Below are 22,682 nucleotides of genomic sequence, written 5' to 3'. Positions count from 1 at the left end.
TTACCAAGCGGGAAAACGCCGGCAGACAGGCACATGAACAAAACACACAAACACACACACAGAATTACTAGCTTTCGCAACCGATGGTTGCTTCTTCAGGAAGGAGAGGGAAAGACGAAAGGATGTGGGTTTTAAGGGAGAGGGTAAGGAGTCATTCCAATCCCGGGAGCGGAAAGACTTCCCTTAGGGGAAAAAAATGGACAGGTGTACACTCGCGCGCACGCACACACACACACACACACACACACACACACACACACACACACATACATACATATCCATCCGCACATACACAGACACAAGCAGACATATTTAAAGGCAAAGAGTAAGGGCAGAGATGTCAGTCGAGGCGGAAGTACAGAGGCAAAGAAGTTGTTGAAAGACAGGTGAGGTATGAGCGGCGGCAACTTGAAATTAGCGGAGGTTGAGGCCTGGCGGATATCGAGAAGAGAGGATATACTGAAGGGCGAGTTCCCATCTCCGGAGTTCAGATAGGTTGGTGTTGGTGGGAAGTATCCAGATAACTCGGACGGTGTAACACTGTGCCAGCCATGCATATATATATATATATATATATAATTCAAGCTTTCGCAACCAACGGTTGCTTCATCAGGAAAGAGGGAAGGAGAGGGAAAGACAAAAGTATGTTGATCCTTTCGTCTTTCCCTCTTTCCTGATGAAGCAACCGTGGGTTGCGAAAGCTTGAATTATGTGTGTGTATCCACATACCAACGCTTTCATTTGGTAAGTTACATCAAAGCTTTATTTTATGATTATTTCAAAACATAAGTAGTGTATGTAGGAAAATGACTTCGCTCAATAAATTCACACTGGTTTTGGAGATATGTATACAAAGGACTATTATGTGATTTCAAATAAAAACATTCCTCTCATTTGTACTGTTATTTCAGAAATACTGTCAGCATATCTGCCAAATAATGCCAAGTGTCTTGAGCTCTTTGCAAGATACTTGCTACCTGGATGGACTAGCTGGGGAAATGAAGTCCTGAAATTGCAGACTTTATCACTGTATCAGTCCCATGAAATCTCTCGGACAGGAGATGAAACATAGTAAGTTTCAGCTTGAGGTTTTTGTGAAACCTCTAAATTGAAATTTGTCTTTTGGTTTGACAGATGTATTTGAGCAAAACAAGTTGTTGTTGTTCACTGCTTGTCAAAGATTTTTCCTTGCTGCTACAACCTCAGTACATTTCCTTTATTTTGCTGTAAGAGATTAATAATGCTGTTCAGTTAGTGTAATGTGATTCTGTTAATGCATTGTACTAAAATGTTTGCTAAAGTTCACTCTATGTAATGTATTAATAAATAAAATATAAAGTGTAACACCTCTGCAGTTATATTCTATAAATAAATTATCAGTGCCTTTGCAGTAAAATGATGTACTGCTATGCACTGTATGTAAAAATCATGCAACAAAGATCAAATAAGACTTAATTCCACTTTATTATTCCTTTCTTGTGATTACATCCAAAGTTACCATGTAACTGTTCATGATAAAACTTGTTGAATAATAATGTGATTACATCCAGGTATCATTTCTAGTTCAAAATACATAAGTTTGTATCCCACAGTGCCTTGTAATTGTATTTTGAAATTAAAACAGTACCAAATCACATTAATTGGTCCAAAGAAATTGAAATGAAATGAAAATGAATATGAATTATGAATCAACATTTACTGAGCATTCGAGATGGTGCATAAATGCTGTACCAATTAAAAATCCAATATACATTTTTACATACTGTGGTTCTCTTCTGAGACTTAAAAATATAATACAGTTCCAATCTGTTTTCACATTAATAATGGCAATGATAAAAGTAAAGCACTAATTGAATAATACTGGAAATTGTGATTTAAGAGGCTACAATTACGTTACACATTAAAAATGTTTTAGTGTGTAACATTTCCAGGGTTTAGTTGCCATGTGCATTGAAAAGGTGTATATTGACATTATTGGAACTGCCATACCATGTACAATGCACTATTATTTGTGCCTCGTAGGATTCTCATGAAAATATGACTATCACAGTGTCCATGGTCATTGAGGAGACTAATGCCCGTTCAGTTGTTTTCCATTCACTGCCAGAGTAGTTCCATTCAATTTTGCTGCAGTAGCTGTCTCACTGCGATATCCATTGGGGTTCATTGTCTGCCAACGCCAAAAATCTCTGCCTGAAAGTTGAATTAGTGGTCACTTCTCCAGAGTTTAGTTTTGACACAAAATACACATTTCTAAATCAATTCATATGCTACAAGTCATAATTAAAAATTACAACTGCCATCAATCTGCAGTTTTTATTTTTGTTGCTAATGCTAAAGATTTCCACTTGTTTCTGGGATCAGATAAACTGTGGACCAGTATATCTGCAACTGTCTCTTTTCAGCAACACCTTTTTCATTATAAGCACTTAAGACCTTTTTATGAGCTGCATCCCCATTAAGTCATCAGTTCACATTTCTTCTTCCAGTTAGGTTGTTACTTAGTCCGCATCATGTGCTTTCCAATAAACAGTTGGAAAGAGAGTGTGTACAAGACATTTCCACTTGAGGTTATAGCTGTTCTAAATAGTTTTGACAAATGGTGGATGCTACCATGACACCATGTGCCTTAAAATCTCAAATTATGAATTACCACAGATATTACACTGTATTCTGGTAAGATGTGATCCACACTTAGATGCCCCAAAAGTAGACCAAAGTGCTTAATTTCAAGGTACGCAGTGTATCTTAAGACTATGAAAACAAATGTAAACACTTAAACATCATGAAACACTATGGTTGTGAGAAAGGGCTCAGAAAACCTGTGTGGGATGAAGGAACTTACAAGATTTTTTATAAAAGAAATGCCAGGAATTTTTTAAATGATTATAATCATAAATATTCTAAGAGTAAAGGAGATCTTTCACGAAATAGCAGAAGCATGGAGTCAACAACAAGCACAAAAAAAAAGAAAGCGAGGTTTTGGAAGAACCGTGATGTGTTTGCATGTGCTGTGCCCCCTCTCCCCCCTCTCCCTCTTTGCATGCGCACTCCGTCCTGCGCTGGCCGAACACACAGTGCCAATATTGCAATTTGGCAGGTGAACCAGAGTGATGGGTTGTGTCGGGTGGGGTGCATAAGGGGAGAAAGCGGCAAGAAGCAGGAGGAGGGTTTGGGGATGGGTAGCTAGTGGCTCAGAGGGAGGCAGTAGATGTGCAGGATAGGAATGCACAAGGGAGAGGTGGGAAAGGTATAGGCTAGGCATGAACCAACTGTAGCATGGGACACGGAGAACACACTGACATAGTACCTCACATGAAGCCAAACAAATGAAGTTGCACTGCTGCTTTAAAGATAAAAAAGGATAAGCAAATTTTAGTGCAAGAAGGCACATCTGAATATCACACAGTTATGCACAACCAGTGTTTTATGTCCATGGATTGCATCACTGACATAATTAAATCCTTGTTTAACGAGACGTTCTCATGCCCACAGGCAAAAATCAGATCATTTATCACGGATGTGACTGCACCGTTTGCTACAGAACAAATAATGAAGGAACTGAAAGAAGCCCAGTCAATTTAAGTGATGGTAAATTCTTTCAGCCACGCAGACATGAAGTTGGTTTTTTTAATGATTGGATTTTACCATCCAGGTAAAGGCATCATAGTGGAAGTGTTGGAGATGGTGAACTTTGGTGTTGAAAGTGCAGAGCATTTGACTTTGTATGTCTTAAAGCTATTACAAAAGTTTGATCTTTAGAAAAAGATTGTAGCAATTTCAGCTAATAACACAAATACCACTTATGGGGGAAAGAAAATGAAATTTAAAAACCATCTTTATTCTAAGTTGCAAGAAAACAGTAAAAATAATTTAATCATTAAAGGATATCTTGTGCTATTGTGCACAATACTGTCCAAACTGACCCAGAAAGCTGACCCATCGATATACAGTTCACAATTGGTAAAATCTATCAACATTTCCACATTTTAATGCATGCATTGAAAAACTAAAATCATTCTGTGAATTCGTTGAAGTAGAATACAAGGTACTATCAAGTAAAAGTAAGATCAGATGGTTATTTCTTCCAGTAGCTGCAGAAAGAGTCATTGACGTTTTTCAAGCATTAAAATCCTACCTCCTGGAACTTGACAAGTGTCCTATCACCCAGAAGAATTTTTTCAAAAATCTGCTGTTCATCACCCATCAATTCCTTTCGGTCCAGTTAAGTAGTTTATCCAACTGTATTCTGTGCATAGAAGAAAGTAACTGTAACTGTAGTTGCTGACAAGCAAGCAGCCAAAAGATTTTTAGCACCTGCAATACTACAGGTGTTAAATGAGTTGGAAAGTGAGATACTAATGACATCTGATCAGTTTACCAGTAGCATTACAGCTTTCTGTGATACCTATGCTGGACACATTTGTTAATTATGTAAGCCATGTCTGGAACCTCTTCAGCCAATGTAGCAGATTGCCAAAAATAAAACCATTAGCTGGATTAGTGTTCAGGAATTGTATAGTTTTGTCGAGTTTAGTGTCTTTAACTTCACTGCAGATGAGGGAGAATTTTTTGATGAGTACTGTTGTGTAAGTACGTAATGTGAAGGTAAACTTCTAAACTGAAATATGAAATCAAACATTATTTTCAGTGAAAAATGACAGGAAGGTTTTATCCAGTTTCACAGTGGGCAAGTGAGCATAAAAGATGTTAGAAGCTTGGTTGAAATTTCACTTGCTGTTCCATGTACTAATGCATTGAAAACCTAAAATCATTCTGTGAGTTCATTGAAGTAGAATAGAAGATACTATCAGGCAAAAGTAAAATCAGATGGTTCTCTCTTCCACCAGCTCTAGAAATACTGACCCTACAAATTATCTTAGAAGATAGATTAAGGAAAGGCAAACCTACATTTCTAGCATTTGTAGACTTGGAGAAAGCTTTTGACAATGTTGACTGGAATACAGTGCTGGTAGATCATAGGTTGACGATCCAGGCTGCGTGCAGTGCCATAGGCCTGTCTTGCAAGAGATGTCAGGGGGTTTTGTCTGACAAAAGTGGTGTTTGGGCAATTTGTTCCTCCCTCATGACAGTGAGAGGTCACACACTGCATAGATTATGCAGGAGTTTTTGGGAAAAAATAAAATGACAGTTGCTCTTCATCTGCAATATTTACCATACATGTGACTTACAAAAACTACATTCCAAGGAGCTTTCAGTTCATGGGAAAACTGCTGGGAGCTGTGTGTACAGCTCTACTTTTGAAGATAAAGGTGATAAATAAGAAGCAGGTAAATTTTAATTTTATTTATTGGTGTATTCCAGGAACTTTTGGGTAGCACCTTTTATATCCTATCTCATTCCTGGTCTAGGATGTGTATTGTCTTCTGTCTATTTCTTTCAAAACTATTCACACATTCTCCTTACAGCTCATTCTCTTTATAGGTTGTAAAATCCCCACAATTGTGGAAGCTTCAGAGTCATTTTTCTCTCAATATGGAACTATGGATGTGGTACAAGTTTGGTAAATTTCTATTTTGCTATTTTTCTATTTTTATTATACTAAGATTGCATTTTGTACCCTTGTGCATTGATTTAGTGAAACATTTAATGGTTATTGTTTGAAAATGAGTGTGTAGAGAGATGCTGTTAGAGATTTAAGAATGCAGGCATGGTATATTTCTCAATAAATTGAACTAAAGATAAAGTTGCTATATTTTACCAAACATTAAGGGAATTATACAGGCAGTGATAGGGCACTTTAGAATTTCATGTGATCATAGGCTATTAATACACTGTACTGTTTCTTTGAAGTGTAAATGAGGACAGTAAAACAATATAGACATTCTTTATCAAAGATATGTAAAATCTATCATGATGCCTCTCAAAATTATTGTTATTCTGTCAGTATCATGCAGTGTTATCAGACTATTTTTTTGTTAATTGGGTGATATAACAATACAAATTAGAAAGAACTCATGAAAATTAAAAGTTAATTCTGCACTTACCAATGTTTCTGTTGTATATTGGGTATTATTTTACTAACTAAAAAAGAAGTCATTGGAACTGTACAGGCATGCATAATAATTATTTGGTACTCCTAACCATATGTTAGAAAACAAGCATTCAATCACTACGAGTATTCTCTACAATGAAATCAGTATCATTAAGTTTCTATTACTATAATGATTAAACATTCACCATTACACCAGTGTACTTGTTATCTTCTATTTTCTGTCTGCGTAGGATGCAGGATACATTTTAATAAATGAGTGTAATCTACTGTCAAATCTGCAAGATATGCATGTACCATATTTACATGTTATTAGGTCACTGACATTCAGATGGATGAGTGATAAAAAATAAAATTACACCAGCACTTGCATTCTACAAGTTTTAATAACTTAATCACACTGTCAATTCTTGCTAAATAAAATCTTTCATTCACACAGTCAGGTGAATTGTCCCAATGACCAGTATGGGTGCTGATTTTAAGTATGTAATAACTTGCACAAAGGCAGTCAACTCTATCTCTTGGGCTGAGGGTATTGAGAACATTGGTTTTTAAAGAAAGGAAATCTACAGATTTTTTTCTTCCTGTCTCAGAAATACAGAATGTCACTTAGGATCCCAGTGATTGAGGGACATAATTGTGACCATTTTTTATTCTTGCTCTAGAAACTTCTTTTAAGGTAATCGCACATGCTCTTGACAGCTCTTACTCATGAGGTGAGCTTTTGATTTCTCACTTTGTATTTTACCTATCTTTATTTTATGCTATTGCATTTTGTACCATTATTCCGTGGTTTGATGTAAATACAATTTCATGCATACTATTTGAAAGTGAATATATAGAAAGGTACCATCAAAGATTTAAGATTGCAGGAAACGATGTAGTCTTCGATATGTATTTCATAATCATTTAGAACAAATGCAGTACTTGTATTAATTGTGTTATAGTTGATACACAAGAAATATTAAAATCTTCACCGTTAATTTATTTTTCCAAATTACGCACTATCAGAACATTCTGTTAGTGCCTGAAGTACAGCAGTAATGGTTAATGTAGTTCCTAGAATTTTAGTACAAAAGTAACTGTGTTATTTTGTCTTAAAACATCCGTAAACCAGTCAGCGATTCATATCATTTTGCATAAACATCTAGCCTGCAATTTATCTCCATACAAAGTCTTTTCTGGCCACACAGGAACTGTCCATTAATCCTTCACCTTCAGTCTTTTAAATTACCCTGGAATTGTTTAGCAGCCTCAGTACAACCAGATCCTACCTTTCCAATAATGTATATCTCTTTTAAGCACAATCTTCAGACAGTCTTTAAACTAGCTTTGCTGGTGTTGACACTTACACACTATTTTTATATTGTGTTGCTTCAGTTTTTCCCTAATGGTCTTGACAGGAACTAGTGTAGGAATTTTGGTACAGTTTTCACTAATAGATAGACTGATTCACAAGGGAGGTTTGTGTATGTAATTTATCTCCTCTCCACCAGACAAGTCATCCATTCATAGATATTTAGTGCTCCTTCTGCGAAGCTACGTCAAGTCTCTAGTACTATCTAAGTTGATGCCTGCACCTCACAGTAAGTCACAGCATATCAATTTTAAGGCAGAACTGCTTTGCATTTGGAAGACGTATTTTGTCAGTAAGGCATAAATTCATCATTAATACCACTCTTACATGCATTGTAAATCATATAATCGATTGTGAATGGGCTTGGCAAATTATTGTGCACTTGATTCATCATTTTTTTACTGTCAGTGTGGTATGTTTTAATTTGCCTTGAAGTCCTTTACCCCTGTGCAACTATTGACGGAATACATTTGAGTATAACACTTTATCTGGAGTTAACAACTGTTTGAAACAAATAAAAATCATTACATAGAGAACTATACATAATCAGTCTTAAAATCAGAGGAGCATTCCTAATCATTACATACCTGGAAACTATCCCTAGCCCAAATTCAAAACCATTTAATTTAATTTTGTATATTCACTAAAAACCTCGGAGGTGAAATTTACCTCTTCGGCTGCTAACATATTTATACAGTCTTGATTTGTTTCCCAGTATTTTTACAAATTCTAAAAGGAGTGGCACTGTACCTAATAGTAGAACTCATTAAAATATACCCTACTCCCAAGTAACATACATGCAGAAAGTATGGTAAATGCAGAATGAAATTTCAGAATTCTAACTGAAAGACTGAACATTAGTATACCATTACCACCTTCATTTTTGTAGAGCGTATTTGTGTCCTTTAACTTACACATCTGTTCCAAATTGTATTTTGTTTTCCAACCAAGCTCTTTTTCTGCCAGGTTTGCATTGGCGTACATGGAAACAATGTCACCAGTACGTCGTTCTCGGATCTCATATGGCACTACTGTTGAAGTGACTGCTTCAAATGTTTTGAGCAGCTGGAGCACTGAAACCCCTTGCCCTGTGCCCAAGTTGTAAGTCTGAAATAAAAAATACATTATGGCATAATACTTACACATCATTTTAACATCATATTTGGGCTGCCACTGCAGCTCTGTTACTGCCAGACTTCCATCACAGACCAGGCTGTCCACATCTCCAACTCTCCTTGGACCCAAAGCATATGGAATGTGTACACCTGTCACTTCCTCAAATTCGTGTACAAGTTCTTTCACGGATAATCCCGTACCCAAACCAAGATTATAAACCTATATAAAAAGTTAGTATTAATCATAGTAGTAATGTACTCTACCAGCTCATGTGTTTGGGTGACATGTACAAGGAAAACAGTCCTGAGGCAATGTCGTAAGTAAATTAATAGTAGTAGTTAAATGGATAAAAAGTGGCACTATCTCACACCATAACATAACATGATGGGAACCTGAAGGAGCTGCAAATTAGCTGAAGCAGTTATAAAATTTGGAGATGTGATTTTGGCTGAATGCTGTTGTATGTAGTTTTAGCAAAGGCTGATGCTGTTTTGAGTTTTGTATTAAGGATGGGGACATAGCAGTGTGCTATCAGTCTCCTACTACAGTGTTAAGATGACAAATTTAATTGTTGCATTTAACATTAGGTAGGAGGGAAAAGATTAACTCTGGAAAAATCTTGGTAAAAACAACCAACACCATTCACATTTCACTGTACTACATTCTGAACTGATAGTGCTTCCATCAGCCTGTAAAATTTCACACTTTAAAATAGTTAATGCTCAGCGAGGCTCATTGGTAAAGTGCCAGACTACAAATTCAAATGCCTCGGTTTGACCCCTGGTTACTGCTAGGATTTTTATCTGTCACGTACCACTTTTATCAGCTCTGGCATATCTGTTAATGTAAAAAATGCTGGGTTATGCCATGGCTCAGAATCCGTATTAAAGTGAAAGTCCCCATTAACTGGCTGGGTCAGTCAGTTCAAAGGTGAAGGGAAGGCAACAGCATACCACCCCTTCAACAGAACCACGCCTAGTAGAACCTTGTGGTGTGCAAAACAATCTTTGGATTGATGACTGCATTACTTTTTAGTTTTTTATGGTGAGTTTGTCATTTTACAATATTTTTGCCACCTAATTGTTAAAACCAAGGCCGATCTATTATTACAAGGAAGTTCATATATCAATAAACACTGATAAAATATGCCATACTTAAAAACACTATAAGTTATTTCAGGGCCAGCAATACTTCAGATAGAAAAATGAGGGATGAAAATAATGACAAGAGGACAAAGTTAAGGATAAGAAACTCCTTGTTTCACCCTGTACAGAGAGAGGAACAGGTACATGTTTCAAAATGATACTGTTGTTAAGAAAAATTGAATGTTACTTCTGTTCAAATTATTGGCCAGTGATGTGTCCCCCCTTCCCTCTCCCATCCAGTTCATGCAAGCAGAAGACACAAGAAGCCTAATCAGAACAATGTCAGTAAGAGAAACCACATGGTTTGCCATCTGTTCTACTATTCACACTTTTTCACTACCGTGATTGAGGGACTGATGAGAGAAAAAAAAAGGAGGATGTCAATGAGAAAAATTCGTGGATAAGGAAGAGAAGATGAGATTGGCAGTGCTGTGTTTTCTTTTTTGTTCATTCAGTAAAATTTAGGTTATAAAAAATGTTAGCAACTGATAATTTTGTGCCTGCACATAATGATGAACTGAACTGGGTTGTAAACAAAGAATTATGCTGAAGAATTTTGTTTATCACAGCTTGGAAAAGTTGACTGAAAAGTTTGCTGGTCCACTTTGTAATGACAAATACATTATTAGTGAGTGATGTGCATAATGTAGAACATAAGCATTTAAAACCTCAAGTTTACATCAACCTATCAGGGAGAAACATCTTTTGCACTGGACATGTTATATTTAAGGTGGAAGTCTGATAATTATCATTGTGGAAAAACCAGTAATTATGTGAAAATATTATTATTATTACCAATTTAATAAAAAATTTCTTTTGTGGTAAAATACTAAATTACTAATTCCTCATTTCAATAAGTAGCTATACCCTTTACTATTGAAAGAAAAACAATGAAAAGGTAACCTGGTTTTGAACATTCATTTGTATCCTATGCCAATTTGTTAAGTTATCAGCAATGTAAGCATTATTGCGCATTTTGATGGTAATCTTACTTTTAACCTTAGATGTTCCTTGTTCAGTTTGTCCAGGGCTGCAACATGCCCAGATGCTAAGTCCATTACATGTATGTAATCTCGTACCCCTGAAACAAAGCTTTATTTACAATTCTAATTATGGAAGTGATCGTTGTGATGAGAAATAGGGAATAATGCACAAATTTATTGTACTTATTTTTTTTATGATGTCATAAGTGTTAAAATTTACATTAAAACTAATATGATATTAATTGATGACTAAGATGATGTGAGATACCAAATAAGTTGATTTTATGCTGCAAGTTCAACTTTCAGTTTCAGTAGGAAAAATTAAGAAAACAGTGCAGATGGTTGCTGAAGTGACACAAGGGGGGGAGAGAGAGATCTCTGTCTCAAATTAATTTGAGTACAGTTGACATGCATTGTTTTAACAATCACACATTGTCCATTAATCTTCAAAAAATTAGGTCAGTAACTTACTTAGACTCATACCTGTTTTCACCAAGTTGTACAAATGGGAACTTACTGTGACTTTTTTGACTACAAATTGACAACTGATGGTGACTACATTAGTGACTGACAGAGATTCATTGTAACTGAGCCATTAGCTATGACTTAATGAACATTACCAACTTGACAAGAACCAACTGTGGCATTCTCCACGATTCTTCATTGTAGACTTATGTAGGAATTTTTATTAATTATTTTCAAAATTTTAAAACACAGAGTAATTATATTTTAAATGCTGACAAAAGAAATTACAGGCAATATTTATACACACTTGGAACTGAATGTTATTTTATTTTACTATTGGCTGCATACTTTTTTCAGTCTTCAATCTTATTATTGAAATGTTTCTTCAACTAACATATTTTCTCAGTAATTGTAAGCACTTAAGAACAGACTATGAAACTTTACAGCCAGATTTCTTGAAGGATTTACACTTTTCCAATTGTAGAATGTTGTATTGTTTCTGAAAACAATTTGAAATGGCAATATTTCTGAAGATGTGAAAGTTTGAAACAAGACAGTGTTCATTGCATACAAGAAAAAGCAGTGCTTCAAATCCTCCAACAGCAAATACATATTAGCAGGGCCAAAGTATTTAGTGCATGTGTTGTAGTCTTACAAATATTCGTTTAAGTAAAAGTTCTGTACAAATATTTATAACACAGACATCTACCATATGGAAATTATACTGTAAGTAGAGATGGGAATTTGATTCAATTGAGAGTTCTGAGAAAAATAGCCATACTCTCAAGAATCTTGTAAAGTACCTAATGACGTATTGTCTCCACAAAAAAATAAAATTAAAAATAGATAATTTGTTTTCTGATTTCCTTTATATTTGTCCAGATCTGCAGCCCAAATGTGTGCAATAATTGCAACACTTATCAAATATGAAGGTGAGTCAGTGCTGATTTGGGGTCATAATTAGTTTGGCTACAGTCAAAATCCAGAAGTTTACTGCAAGAGGAACATTAAACATCATGTATTGATACACTGAATGCGAATGTGTACGAGTGCAAAAGAAGCTAGGTTTGCATCAGAGACAGTACTCTCCACCACACACCATATCTTGGTTTGCAAAGTATAGATGTAGATGAAAACAAATTTGTCTTCCAGCAAAGCACTCCAGTCTCTAGATTATCAGTTATGTTAAAAATTTTTGGAACATCTTAGAATCCTGGACTAAAAACCATCATACTGCAAATACAAGTGATGTGAAAACTGACTTATGTGCAAAAATTAAATTCTTGCCAATCATTATACCTGTTCCATCCACCGTGTCATAATCACCACCAAAAATGGTAAGGCTCTCTTTGTTGCCAATGGCAACTTGTGCCATATATGGCATCAAATTGGTAAATGCTTTTGTAGGATCTTCTCCAATTAATCCTGATGGATGTGCACCAACAGGATTGAAATATCGTAGTGATATTATATTCCAGTTCTGCAAAATTACATAATCATATATTTTGTTGTTCAAATTTTTGTAATAGTTCAATATAAAATACAAAAATAAATGTTCATGAACACAGTAAGAAATATACAGTGGGGCAAGTGGCATTTGTAGAAAATACAAGTCTCATGAAAATGAAGGAGTGTGTCTAACCTCTCACAGCCCAGTTTTTAAAGACGACTTGATTAATTTGAAAAGTAATCTTAATTATGCATGGTGACTTGTTTAGAGTTAATGATAAATTTCTTTTTACATTGCTTTTTAGTGCAATATTTCAAGATTCATTGCATTTTGTTCTTAGTATTTAGTCTTCACAACTGCTAATGACATATTTCTAAACAGCTTTTGGTTTGTGAATTTTTTTATATAAACTATGAAGTATTTCAGTCATTATTACCTTTTCTGCTGCACTTATATCCTTCAGCATTTCCTCTATGAAATATTTTGTCCGTCCATAAACATTTGTGACTTCACCTGTTGGGTGCTCTTCTGTTATTGGTAAATACTCTGGATTACCATACACAGTGCATGAACTTGAGAATACCAGTTGGTAACAGTTATTTTGTTTCATAACCTATAACATAAAATGTTTATTCGCTTTTGTTTTAGTTGCTTACTGTGAAACCTTCTTACAAAGTGTATTTCACTCACCCTCTCAGCATTTATAATACATTAAAAACAACAGAATAAATCTGTATATTAAACCCATAAGGCTAATGAAACTCAAAACTTTTGACTTATAACAGAGACAATTGTAAGGTAGGAACTTTTTAGGGTTTAACATCCACTTGATGTTAAGCACAAGCTGAGACTGGAGCAAGAAACTTTTAGTGTCCTTTTCAAAAGAACTATTCTGACCTTGTCATAAGTGATTTAAAGACATAATCAAAAACCTAAATCTGGGTGGCCAGACAGTGATTTGAACATCTTGTCTTCTTGGATATACATTGAGTTTCAACCACTGTGTCACCTCATTCAGTGCGATAACAACAGTGAAACAGCAGACTGTAATACAAGTAATACTCGTGTGGATTAGAGATGGGCAAAACATTTAGAGATTGTCCCACAGCTGCTCACTCAGTAGAATGAACTATCTTTTCTATGACTCACTACTCAATCATGAAACTCAGTAAAAGGAAATCACTTTGCCTCTGTAATTCAGTAATCATACCTCTAAGTTTCTCTCATGTAGCCCTATTCTGAAAGACAATAGAAAGGGAAGTAATATGCTTGTGTTATTCCCCTAGTAGTTTTGAGATTTAAATGTTCTCCATTTCATCCACTGCAAAAATTAAAAATATAACAACAAAATCCTAAATCTTTTTTATTGAGAGGGAAAATTTTAAAATTAAGACTGAGTCCTGTTCTGTTTTCATACTTTTATTGCATATGAGGTACAACTTATGAAATATAATATAATTTAAATTAATTTAAGTATCTACAGTTGTCATTTACTATAAGCATGACATTATATGTATCCAAGAAGGAAAAATTAAACAATATTATCATATATGCAAGTTACACAGGTAAAGTGCTGTCTTTTGTGACTGCAGTAAAGTCTGATTAACACCAAACACATTTTGCTTTGTTCTAAAGCATATTCAGTGGCTTTTTTTGTTTTGTTTGTTTGTTTGTTTTTCATGACATTCTTCTACACATGTGTGATGGATTTCAACACACAGCATTTTCATTAACAATATATGCATGTTTTCATGTTGTGAAGAATCACTGACATATTGCAAACAAAGATAAAATAATTGTGGCTTATAAATAAAATTTGGTCTGTTTTACTTAAAGGGAGTCAGTTTCTTTTGTCAGTGCTTATTTGTGCTGCTTTTGAAAAGATATACTCACAGGGCATTGACAGCTGAAATCCATTATATTTTCATTGAGTACAGCAATTCTCTGCTTTCCCACCATTTTAAGGAATTGCTGTTTTTAGGCAAATATTCCTCAGCTAAATATTTGTGTAGTTCAACATTAGTTGCAAGTTCCAAGTCACGACTTTTTTTGAGCTCAAGTCACCCTCCAGACAGCTGTTTTATCTAGTTCAAAAACAGCTGCATGTCATGGGTCATGACTTCTGTGGAACTGAGACCACACTCCAGACAACTGTTAATGTTTCATGCACAGTTTCTAAGGGAAACAATCTGTCTGTATCTTTAAAGAAAACAGAAGTTATGGCTCTCAGGGGCCAGGAGCTAGTCCCCAGAAAAACAATAATAAATGATCAGAAAATAGAAAGAGTAAACTTGTTCAGTGTCTCACTCATATTAGAAATGTAAATACAAAAGAAAGTAGAAAGATTTAATTACATTAACAGAACAATGTATAGAAACTTCAGAACCTAATTACGAAGGGAAACTACCTAAGAAAGAAGGGAAACTACCTAAGAAAGAAGGGAAACTACCTAAGAAAGAAGGGAAACTACCTAAGAAAGAAGGGAAACTACCTAAGAAAGAAGGGAAACTACCTAAGAAAGAAGGGAAACTACCTAAGAAAGAAGGGAAACTACCTAAGAAAGAAGGGAAACTACCTAAGAAAGAAGGGAAACTACCTAAGAAAGAAGGGAAACTACCGAAGTTCTATATAACAATGTCAGATCAAATTATGACATTTGGAGGTGAATTGTGGATTGTAATAAAAAGAAATAAACAAAGCATTGGAGAAGTGATACCTAAGAAGAGTATATGGGTACACTTACAATCTGACAGGAGGGTGAACACTGACAGAAGAACAGGGAGTGAAAAACTTAAATGAGCAGATCGACGAATGTAGGGGCTATGTCACAAGAATTCAATGTGACAGAATACCTGAATCAATGATAAATTATTACTCAGTGGGCATAATGTATTTAGAAAGACTGAGGAAAAGGTGGAAAGATGAATAATTCCAATCAATAGGGTGTAACACGCAAGTATCTAATACAAGCAGACAAGAGAAGAAGACATGTTAAAAATGTTATGATTTTTTAAAGTAACTGATTTAGTAAGTTTTGAAATTATGTTTAAAACCCTGGTCCAATGTAAGAGGTGTCCTAAACTTATTAATCTGACTGGGGTAAATAAATGAAGTGGACAGAAGGCATGACTGTTCCACATGTTTGTGACAGTACCCAGACAGCATCTGTCCCACATGTTAGTAGTGGCTGAATCAGTAATATTCCAGGCTAACAACCTGATCTTCTTCTGGGAACTCAAGGATGACCCTAGATTTCTTATCCTCTGCAATTAACACCTTCAAATCACTAAATCTAAAGTTTGCACAATGGTAGCACTACCCTTGGTGATAACTCTGGTGAGAAATCCACCATTACATCTTGTAATGCGTTGGGACCTAGGGTTCTGGAGGATCCCATCATCTGCAGTGATGAAGAGATGGACTGTACTCAAAACGCTTCTAAGTTTAAGTTCAAGACATAGTACTATTTTGGAAAGAAATGTAAATCTCTTCTGAAAATTGGGAAACGGAGAAACTTTAATTATTTCTACAGAAGAACCATATACAAATTTTAGCAGTGCAGGAAACAAGATTCTTATGTGAGAATGTAATTTACACAGAATATTTCAGAATTTATAATGGGAAAATCAACCATAAGAATAATGGAAGACATGCCAATGTTTAAAATAGCATTTTATGTAAGCAAAAAAATTGTAGTGTCACAGAATTTACATTGAAGTCAGGAAGTGTGCATGTTAGCAGTAAAGTGCAAGAATAAAAGATGTACTCCTATAAATTACCAAGCACCTATAAATAATAACAGAAGAAATCTGGCAAAAGTAAATCAGTTTTGGGATCATTAAGAAACAAATCTCCAACATACCTAAAAACAATGTTAAAATGCTTTATTATCGCATCAGTGTGCAAGTTTGGAAGGAAAACAAATTTAATATTGTAGGTGAATATCCAGCACACTTAAGAAAAAGTAGAAATGGTGAAAGACTGATAAATGTGAGTAAAATGTTCCACCTGAAACTGATGATACATTTTCACAATCTACCAAGAAAAGCCAAAACTTCTATATCTCCAAATCCAAACCTAAGAGAATTTCGGCTGGATTACATAGCCATATATAAAAGGGATATCATGGAAATTATGAATGTTAAAGTAATCAGAAATGGGGAATTTGACCAGATCATTAAATCTATTGCATTAAAATGCAATTTCTTTCAGATAAACCAAAGACTAAAACCAAGAAAATAATCAGATACAACTCCACTACACCTAATACTACAAGAAAACATAGAAAAATTTAGAGAAGAAAATGAGACAAAAAATAAGGTGATTGACATGAACTCCAGGTATGAATTACTACAACAGCACAGAGAAAACTGCCCACGAAAACATGTTGGATTGAAGAGAGTTAAGTAGCTCTAGTGCAAAGTGCTCAAAAATGGAGGAAATGGAGATGTTAAAAAAACACTTAGAAGATTTCTGATGACAAACAAAAAACATTAAAAATAGTCTGAAAAATCAAAAGAACCTTTGAAAAACTTCAGGTTAGGGAAATGCAAGAAAACTTTACCAAAAATAAAAGCACCAGAAATTTTTACCAACTTTTAAACATGTATTTAAACATGTATTTGTTTCAAAGATGATGAAAATGGCAAAAAAGGATTAAATAACAAAGAAAATTTGCAAAATATTAGCAAATTTTTTCACAGGTTCTTAAACTGTCCAGTTCCAACAATTAAATTGGAATTTTCAGCAATACCATAAAATCTTGAGTAAGATTTCCCACCAATAGAGCAAGATATTCATGAAGCCATTAAATCGCTCAGAAACAACAAAGCAAGTACTGAAGAATCCATTACAGCAGAATTACTGAAATAGTCAGAATTAAAGATCTACAACTGCTTTTTGAGAACATTTGGAAAACTGAAAATATTCCAGAAGGGTGAAAAATATTATTAATCCACATGCTACATAAAAAGGGAGACAATTGAAAGTCAACAATTACAAAGGAGTGCCACTTCTGCCAGTTGCATACAAAATATATCAAAAATTTTCCTTGACAGAGTTATAGAAGCCTTAGACAAACAACTGGGAAACATCAGGGAGCTTTTCGAAAAGGAAGACCCTGCACATAGCAGATTTTTAAGTTAAAATCAATAATTTTCCACAGAATGTTAACCAGCAAACTTAAAATAGTATCATTTATTGCCACTAGGCCACAAGCTGCGAACAAAATGGAGAGAGCACATCGTTTCACAAAGAATATTAACAAGCAGAGATGCAAAACAATAAAAGTAAAACTAAAACACTATACCTCTGTGGTGCAATTGGAATGTTGAAATGGGTGTGAATCCCTAACAATAAAATATAAGATGGACTGAATAGAGGTACATGAATACAGAAAGTTAGAAAAATAATTGTGGCAATACAAACTACACATGGCTAGAAAATAAAGAGATCTACAATTGAATGAAAACAGGTTTGCGAAAAAAATGTTCCTGTATTTCTGGAAGAAGAAACGAACAACACCATGGATTACAGCAATCAATAACATGATTACAGAAATAAGCAAAGACTTAGAAAGAAACATCATCAAAGAATCGGAAATAACAGACAGAAATTTTTTTAAGAATAAAATCTTAAATTTAGAAAGCTTTCAGTGCAGAAGGATATATATATATATATATATATATATATATATATATATATATATATATATATATTAAAAACAAAGATTCCAAGACTTACCAAGCGGGGAAGCGCCGGTAGACAGGCACAATAAAATCACACACACACAAAATTACGAGTTTTCGCAACAAAGACTTACCCTTTTTTCCCCCCAAGGTAAGTCTTTCCGCTCCCGGGATTGGAATGGCTCCTTACCCTCTCCCTTAAAACCCACATCCTTTCAGCTTTTCTTCTTCTTCCCTCTTTCCTGACGAAGCAATTGCAGGTTGCGAAGGCTCGTAATTTTGTGTGTGTGTGTGTGTGTGTGTGTGTGTGTGTGTGTGTGTGTGTTATTTTATTGTGCCTGTCTACCGGCACTTTCCCGCTTGGTAAGTCCTGGAATCTTTGTTTTTAATATATTTTTCCCATGTGGAAGTTTCTTTCTGTATATATATTCAGTAGTGTTTAAATGTTTATTGGGCTTCTGAAATGTGAGATTTTCTTTTCAAATCAATATCGGAAGTACAATGTGTAAATGATAACTGTTTACTTCGTACCACAATGGTGTGGAGTAAGTCAAGATGAACAATTTGATGTAGGACATTTGTGGGCTGTCACTTGGGAAAACTACATGAAACTGGCCAAAAAGGAACCTAACTTAACACGTACTCTTGTGGCATGAGATTTCAGTTTCTCTCACTCTCTTCGTGCAAAGTATTAATCCTAGACAAAAAGTAAGTTGGAACTTTTTGTAGGAAATGTAATGAAATTTAATTTTGTACTGGTTTATGTTTTTGCTGGAGGCTGCATGTTTTGAGTTATTAGAGAAAACATACAAAAGTTGTCTTCAAACCAACCACAACACTCTTCTTTCTCCAGTCAGGATTTGTAGTATGTCATTCATGGCAGTCACTCCTACCACCTTACAAAAATGTGCAACTACACAAATTATTTTTCCATATTCTACTACCCTTTTTGGTCCTTACTGACTGGGCTATTATACCACAGGTGTAGTCAGCTGTTTTATCGCATTGATTAAAACTTTTCCATGAGAGTAATGACCTAGGTGTAGGACCTGCTTATCTGGAACTGGGGCTGACATCTATAAAGGTCACTTGGAAGTTAAACTTGATTCAAGAAAATTTTTTATTCCTGAAGTTATGTGGATATCTTTGAATAAAGAAAATATGGAAAAAAAGGGACACAATGAAGCAGACAGCAGCTACTAATGGTTTCCACCAACTGAGAAGGCACAGTGATTAAAACACTGAGCTTACAATCTTAATGACAAGAATTAAGTTCCCTTGTTACCATCCAGATTCAGGTTTCCTGTGCTTTCTTGAAACTGCATAAGGCTAATGTGGAGATGGTTCTTTTTAAAAGAACAGCCAGTTTCTAGAACAGCCAGAGCTTGTGCTCTATATGTAATGATCTTCTCATCAACAGGACATTAAACCCTAGTCTTCCTATCTTCCAAATGTTCTTACATCCTTATTGTTGACAGAAACCTTAACAAGCTATACAGGGTGCTCTCAGGTTTTCATGTCAGTAGGGGCTACCGTATTTACTCGAATCTAAGTCGCACTCAAATCTAAGTTGCACCTGAAAAATGAGACTAAATTAAAGGAGAGAGAAAAGTTTTAGACCGCACCTCCAAATCTAAGCAAAGTTGGTCCATTGCAACACGAGACAATTTAGGTCGAATGCATGAAGATACTGTAGTTTGGTTTGAGTCTTAAGCTTAACAGTTAAGCTTTACCAAATAGCCATTGCTACGTGTCAGACGCTCTGTCCATATTTATGTGGGTACCCTTCCTTTTTCACTTGCTTCGTCTTGCTGGAATTGATTGCTTATTTTGCTTTGATCTGATAAGTGCCGTTCTCTTTGTTATAGGTGTTTACGTCACTCAAAGCTGAAAATGCATTATTGTACTGTGTCATGCATTGTTTGTTGTATTCTGATAATGAGAGTTTATGACCTGTTGCCGCTCATAGCATGGCTTGCTTTTGTGTGCACTACTGCGGCTTACAATAAAAAGAGGGAGGAATTTTCTCATAAGCGAAACAATGGCAAGAGACTTATTTGTTGTTACTTACACTGCTGCTTTCTTTGATAATGATCAACAAGAACCAAATAATAGACTGTGTATGATAGAAGATGTTCTGAACCAGAGTTTAGCGAAAAATTTTCTCTGTTTGAAAATCTTTTCAGACGCCTCTTTAGTACATTACATTCTGCTCAGAAATTAAGAGCCAACTTAGATTTAAAAATGTAGCCAGTTGCCATGCTTCATTTCTGACTATCAGTATTCAGCATAAGAATAATACAAATATAATCATGACATGATATGTATTTTCTTCCGTGTTTTCTGTTGTCTCATTCTAGTTTCGTATTTTATTAGGCAGACAGGATTTAAATGAGATAGCAAACACGAAAGAATACATGGCATAATGTTTACATTCTTTTACCTTTTCTTTTAATTTATATACTGATGCAGAGGTTTTGGCACCTGTATTTATCTTTGTGCCTGCAAAGCATGCCTGTGTAGCACTACATATATTCGATGGCAGAAGTTAGTTGTGGGGGCACCTACCAACATTTTTCAGAACTTCCACTTACTTTGCACTCGATTCTAAGCCGCAGGCAGTTTTTTGGATTACAAAAACTGGAAAAAAGTGCGGCTTATCTTTGAGTAAATACAGTAAACATTTTCTGCATAAATCTGCTTAAGAAAGTTTGAGGGCATTGTTGTCTGATCATTTTGTCATTTTGGTTTCTAAAGTGCACTTTTAGTACCTGGTCAGTTTTATAACCATAAAAAAGCCATAAGCATAATTACAGCAAAATATGTTTTTACATTTCCAGATCTTATATTTTCTGCCATTTATGTTATTTTCTGTTGGTCGTATAGTAAGCCCTAGTCTCTCAAGCAATTCTTTTTCTGCCAGTAAAAATTTCATGTGGATACATTTCCCAACCTTTGATATTTTGAACTACTGCCACAAGCTTCAACATTAGTTTTCTAATTCATTTACATAGAAACTCTCTCTCTTTTCCCCTATCTCTCAACCTGTAAAATCATGTGCAACATAAAACTACAGTTTGTTTCAGAATCAAAATCATTTATGGGTCTATGAGAAATACAGATGCATTCATACTGTCTTGTCACCTGGCTGTACAATAAGCTTCTGTAAATCATCAAAAACATCATTTTAACTCGTTTTTCCTGTTGAGGACAAACCATGTAATGCACAAAGCAACTCAAAAGAGCCATTAATTTCAACTTAATGCAATTACTTTGTACTAATTTCACAAGATTCTCACTTACAAGTAGTCCTACACTCAGTTTTGTTTGTCGTAACATTAACCAAATTAGTTTATGTTTCAACTGCATCTTTAAGCCATTCAGAAATCCTATGCATTTTTGGCAGATATGTGAAACTTTTTGAAATTGGTGATTGGACGCCTTGTGATTGTGCCACTGCCATGCACTGAATAGGGCCAGCAAAGCACACACAACCTTCAAAGTATGCCTTTAACTGCTTTTGAATAAACCAGCCAAAGATATACTGACAGCTAGTCAATGGACATATTCTCTTTATGTCTTTTACATCGTCCTTGAAAGTAAAATATTTGTCAATTCTCCATGTATTCAATAGATTATTGTACTATCCCGAAACTATAGCACATTTAATAATGGGTGTATCGTCAAGTGCAATTTGATGTCCATTTTATAGAGCATGATCTGCTACTGCTGATTTCTCTTGATACCATACACAGAAATATTGCTCATTGTCTACACAGTGCTCACACAGTGTCCGACAGATAGCCATCCACACTGACAGCATTTTATATACTCTACTCCAACCATTCTAAGACCTACATGCCTTTCACAGACCTCATGAGTTTTCTAATTTTTGCTAGAGACACGAAGACCATATCAGTGTTATGCCTTTTTAGGGGTCAGTTAATCTTTCCAGTGACAGCCAGAGCAGGGCAAAAAAGCACGCTTCTTTGTGTCCTCCTTGGGGGACTTCTGCTTTTGTATCAATAGAGAGAGGGCTTGCAAAATCTGTTGGTTGTTGTACCCATTTTCTGTAAGTATTTTTCGTATGTGGCTCATCTCTTTCAGCAGGTTGTCAGCATCTGGAACAGTTTCTGTGCAAACCACTAAGGTCCTCAGATCAGAATATTTCTGTGATGGGTGTTGGTAGATGGTAGGCAGCAGATATCTCATTATAGAGGCATTCTTGCCCAAGTGTGTTACATATTTGCAGAAGTGAATATGAAATTGTTTAAATTAAGGCTGTTTTATAACCATTACTCAAGGAAAGCCACTCAGCCTTAGGTCGCATAAAATGGCTTCTTGCTTCTACCAACAACTATTGCTTGGTCGCCACTCAGTGCAAATGAACACCCCTTCAGCAAATAAAAAGAAATAACATGCTATGCTACTTTAAATTAGCACCTGACAGTTGTTAATCATTATTT

General features: G+C 35.2%; 2 protein-coding genes across 9 annotated transcripts in view; one reads left to right on the top strand and one right to left on the bottom strand.

Annotated features, from left to right (window-relative positions):
- Window positions 1-1,640, top strand: part of LOC126272802 (N(6)-adenine-specific methyltransferase METTL4) — a 50,082-nt gene extending 48,442 nt beyond the window's left edge. For 3 of the 4 annotated variants that reach the window (XM_049975970.1, XM_049975968.1, XM_049975969.1), the window contains one exon: window positions 912-1,640. In XM_049975970.1, coding sequence (XP_049831927.1) covers window positions 912-1,010 — 99 coding nt within the window. In that variant the 3' untranslated portion in view covers window positions 1,011-1,640. The remainder of the gene's footprint in view (window positions 1-911) is intronic. The other variant, XR_007549264.1, reaches the window with a different exon arrangement.
- The window catches only part of LOC126272801 (UDP-glucose 4-epimerase-like), a 31,773-nt gene continuing 10,536 nt past the window's right edge, over window positions 1,446-22,682 (bottom strand). For 3 of the 5 annotated variants that reach the window (XM_049975967.1, XM_049975964.1, XM_049975966.1), the window contains exons 4-8: window positions 12,966-13,142; window positions 12,379-12,559; window positions 10,624-10,712; window positions 8,285-8,477; window positions 1,446-2,193 (exon numbers count right to left, since the gene is read on the bottom strand). In XM_049975967.1, the coding sequence (XP_049831924.1) occupies window positions 2,072-2,193; window positions 8,285-8,477; window positions 10,624-10,712; window positions 12,379-12,559; window positions 12,966-13,142 (762 nt within the window). In that variant the 3' untranslated portion in view covers window positions 1,446-2,071. Of the gene's footprint in view, window positions 2,194-8,284; window positions 8,706-10,623; window positions 10,713-12,378; window positions 12,560-12,965; window positions 13,143-22,682 lie in introns of all 5 variants that reach the window. The other 2 variants (XM_049975962.1, XM_049975965.1) reach the window with 2 other exon arrangements.

This window comes from Schistocerca gregaria, chromosome 5 (genome assembly GCF_023897955.1).
Source record: "Schistocerca gregaria isolate iqSchGreg1 chromosome 5, iqSchGreg1.2, whole genome shotgun sequence".
Lineage (NCBI taxonomy): Eukaryota > Metazoa > Arthropoda > Insecta > Orthoptera > Acrididae > Schistocerca > Schistocerca gregaria.
Note: the sequence above shows the minus strand (reverse complement) of the source record. Positions and strands in the feature narration are given on the sequence as shown.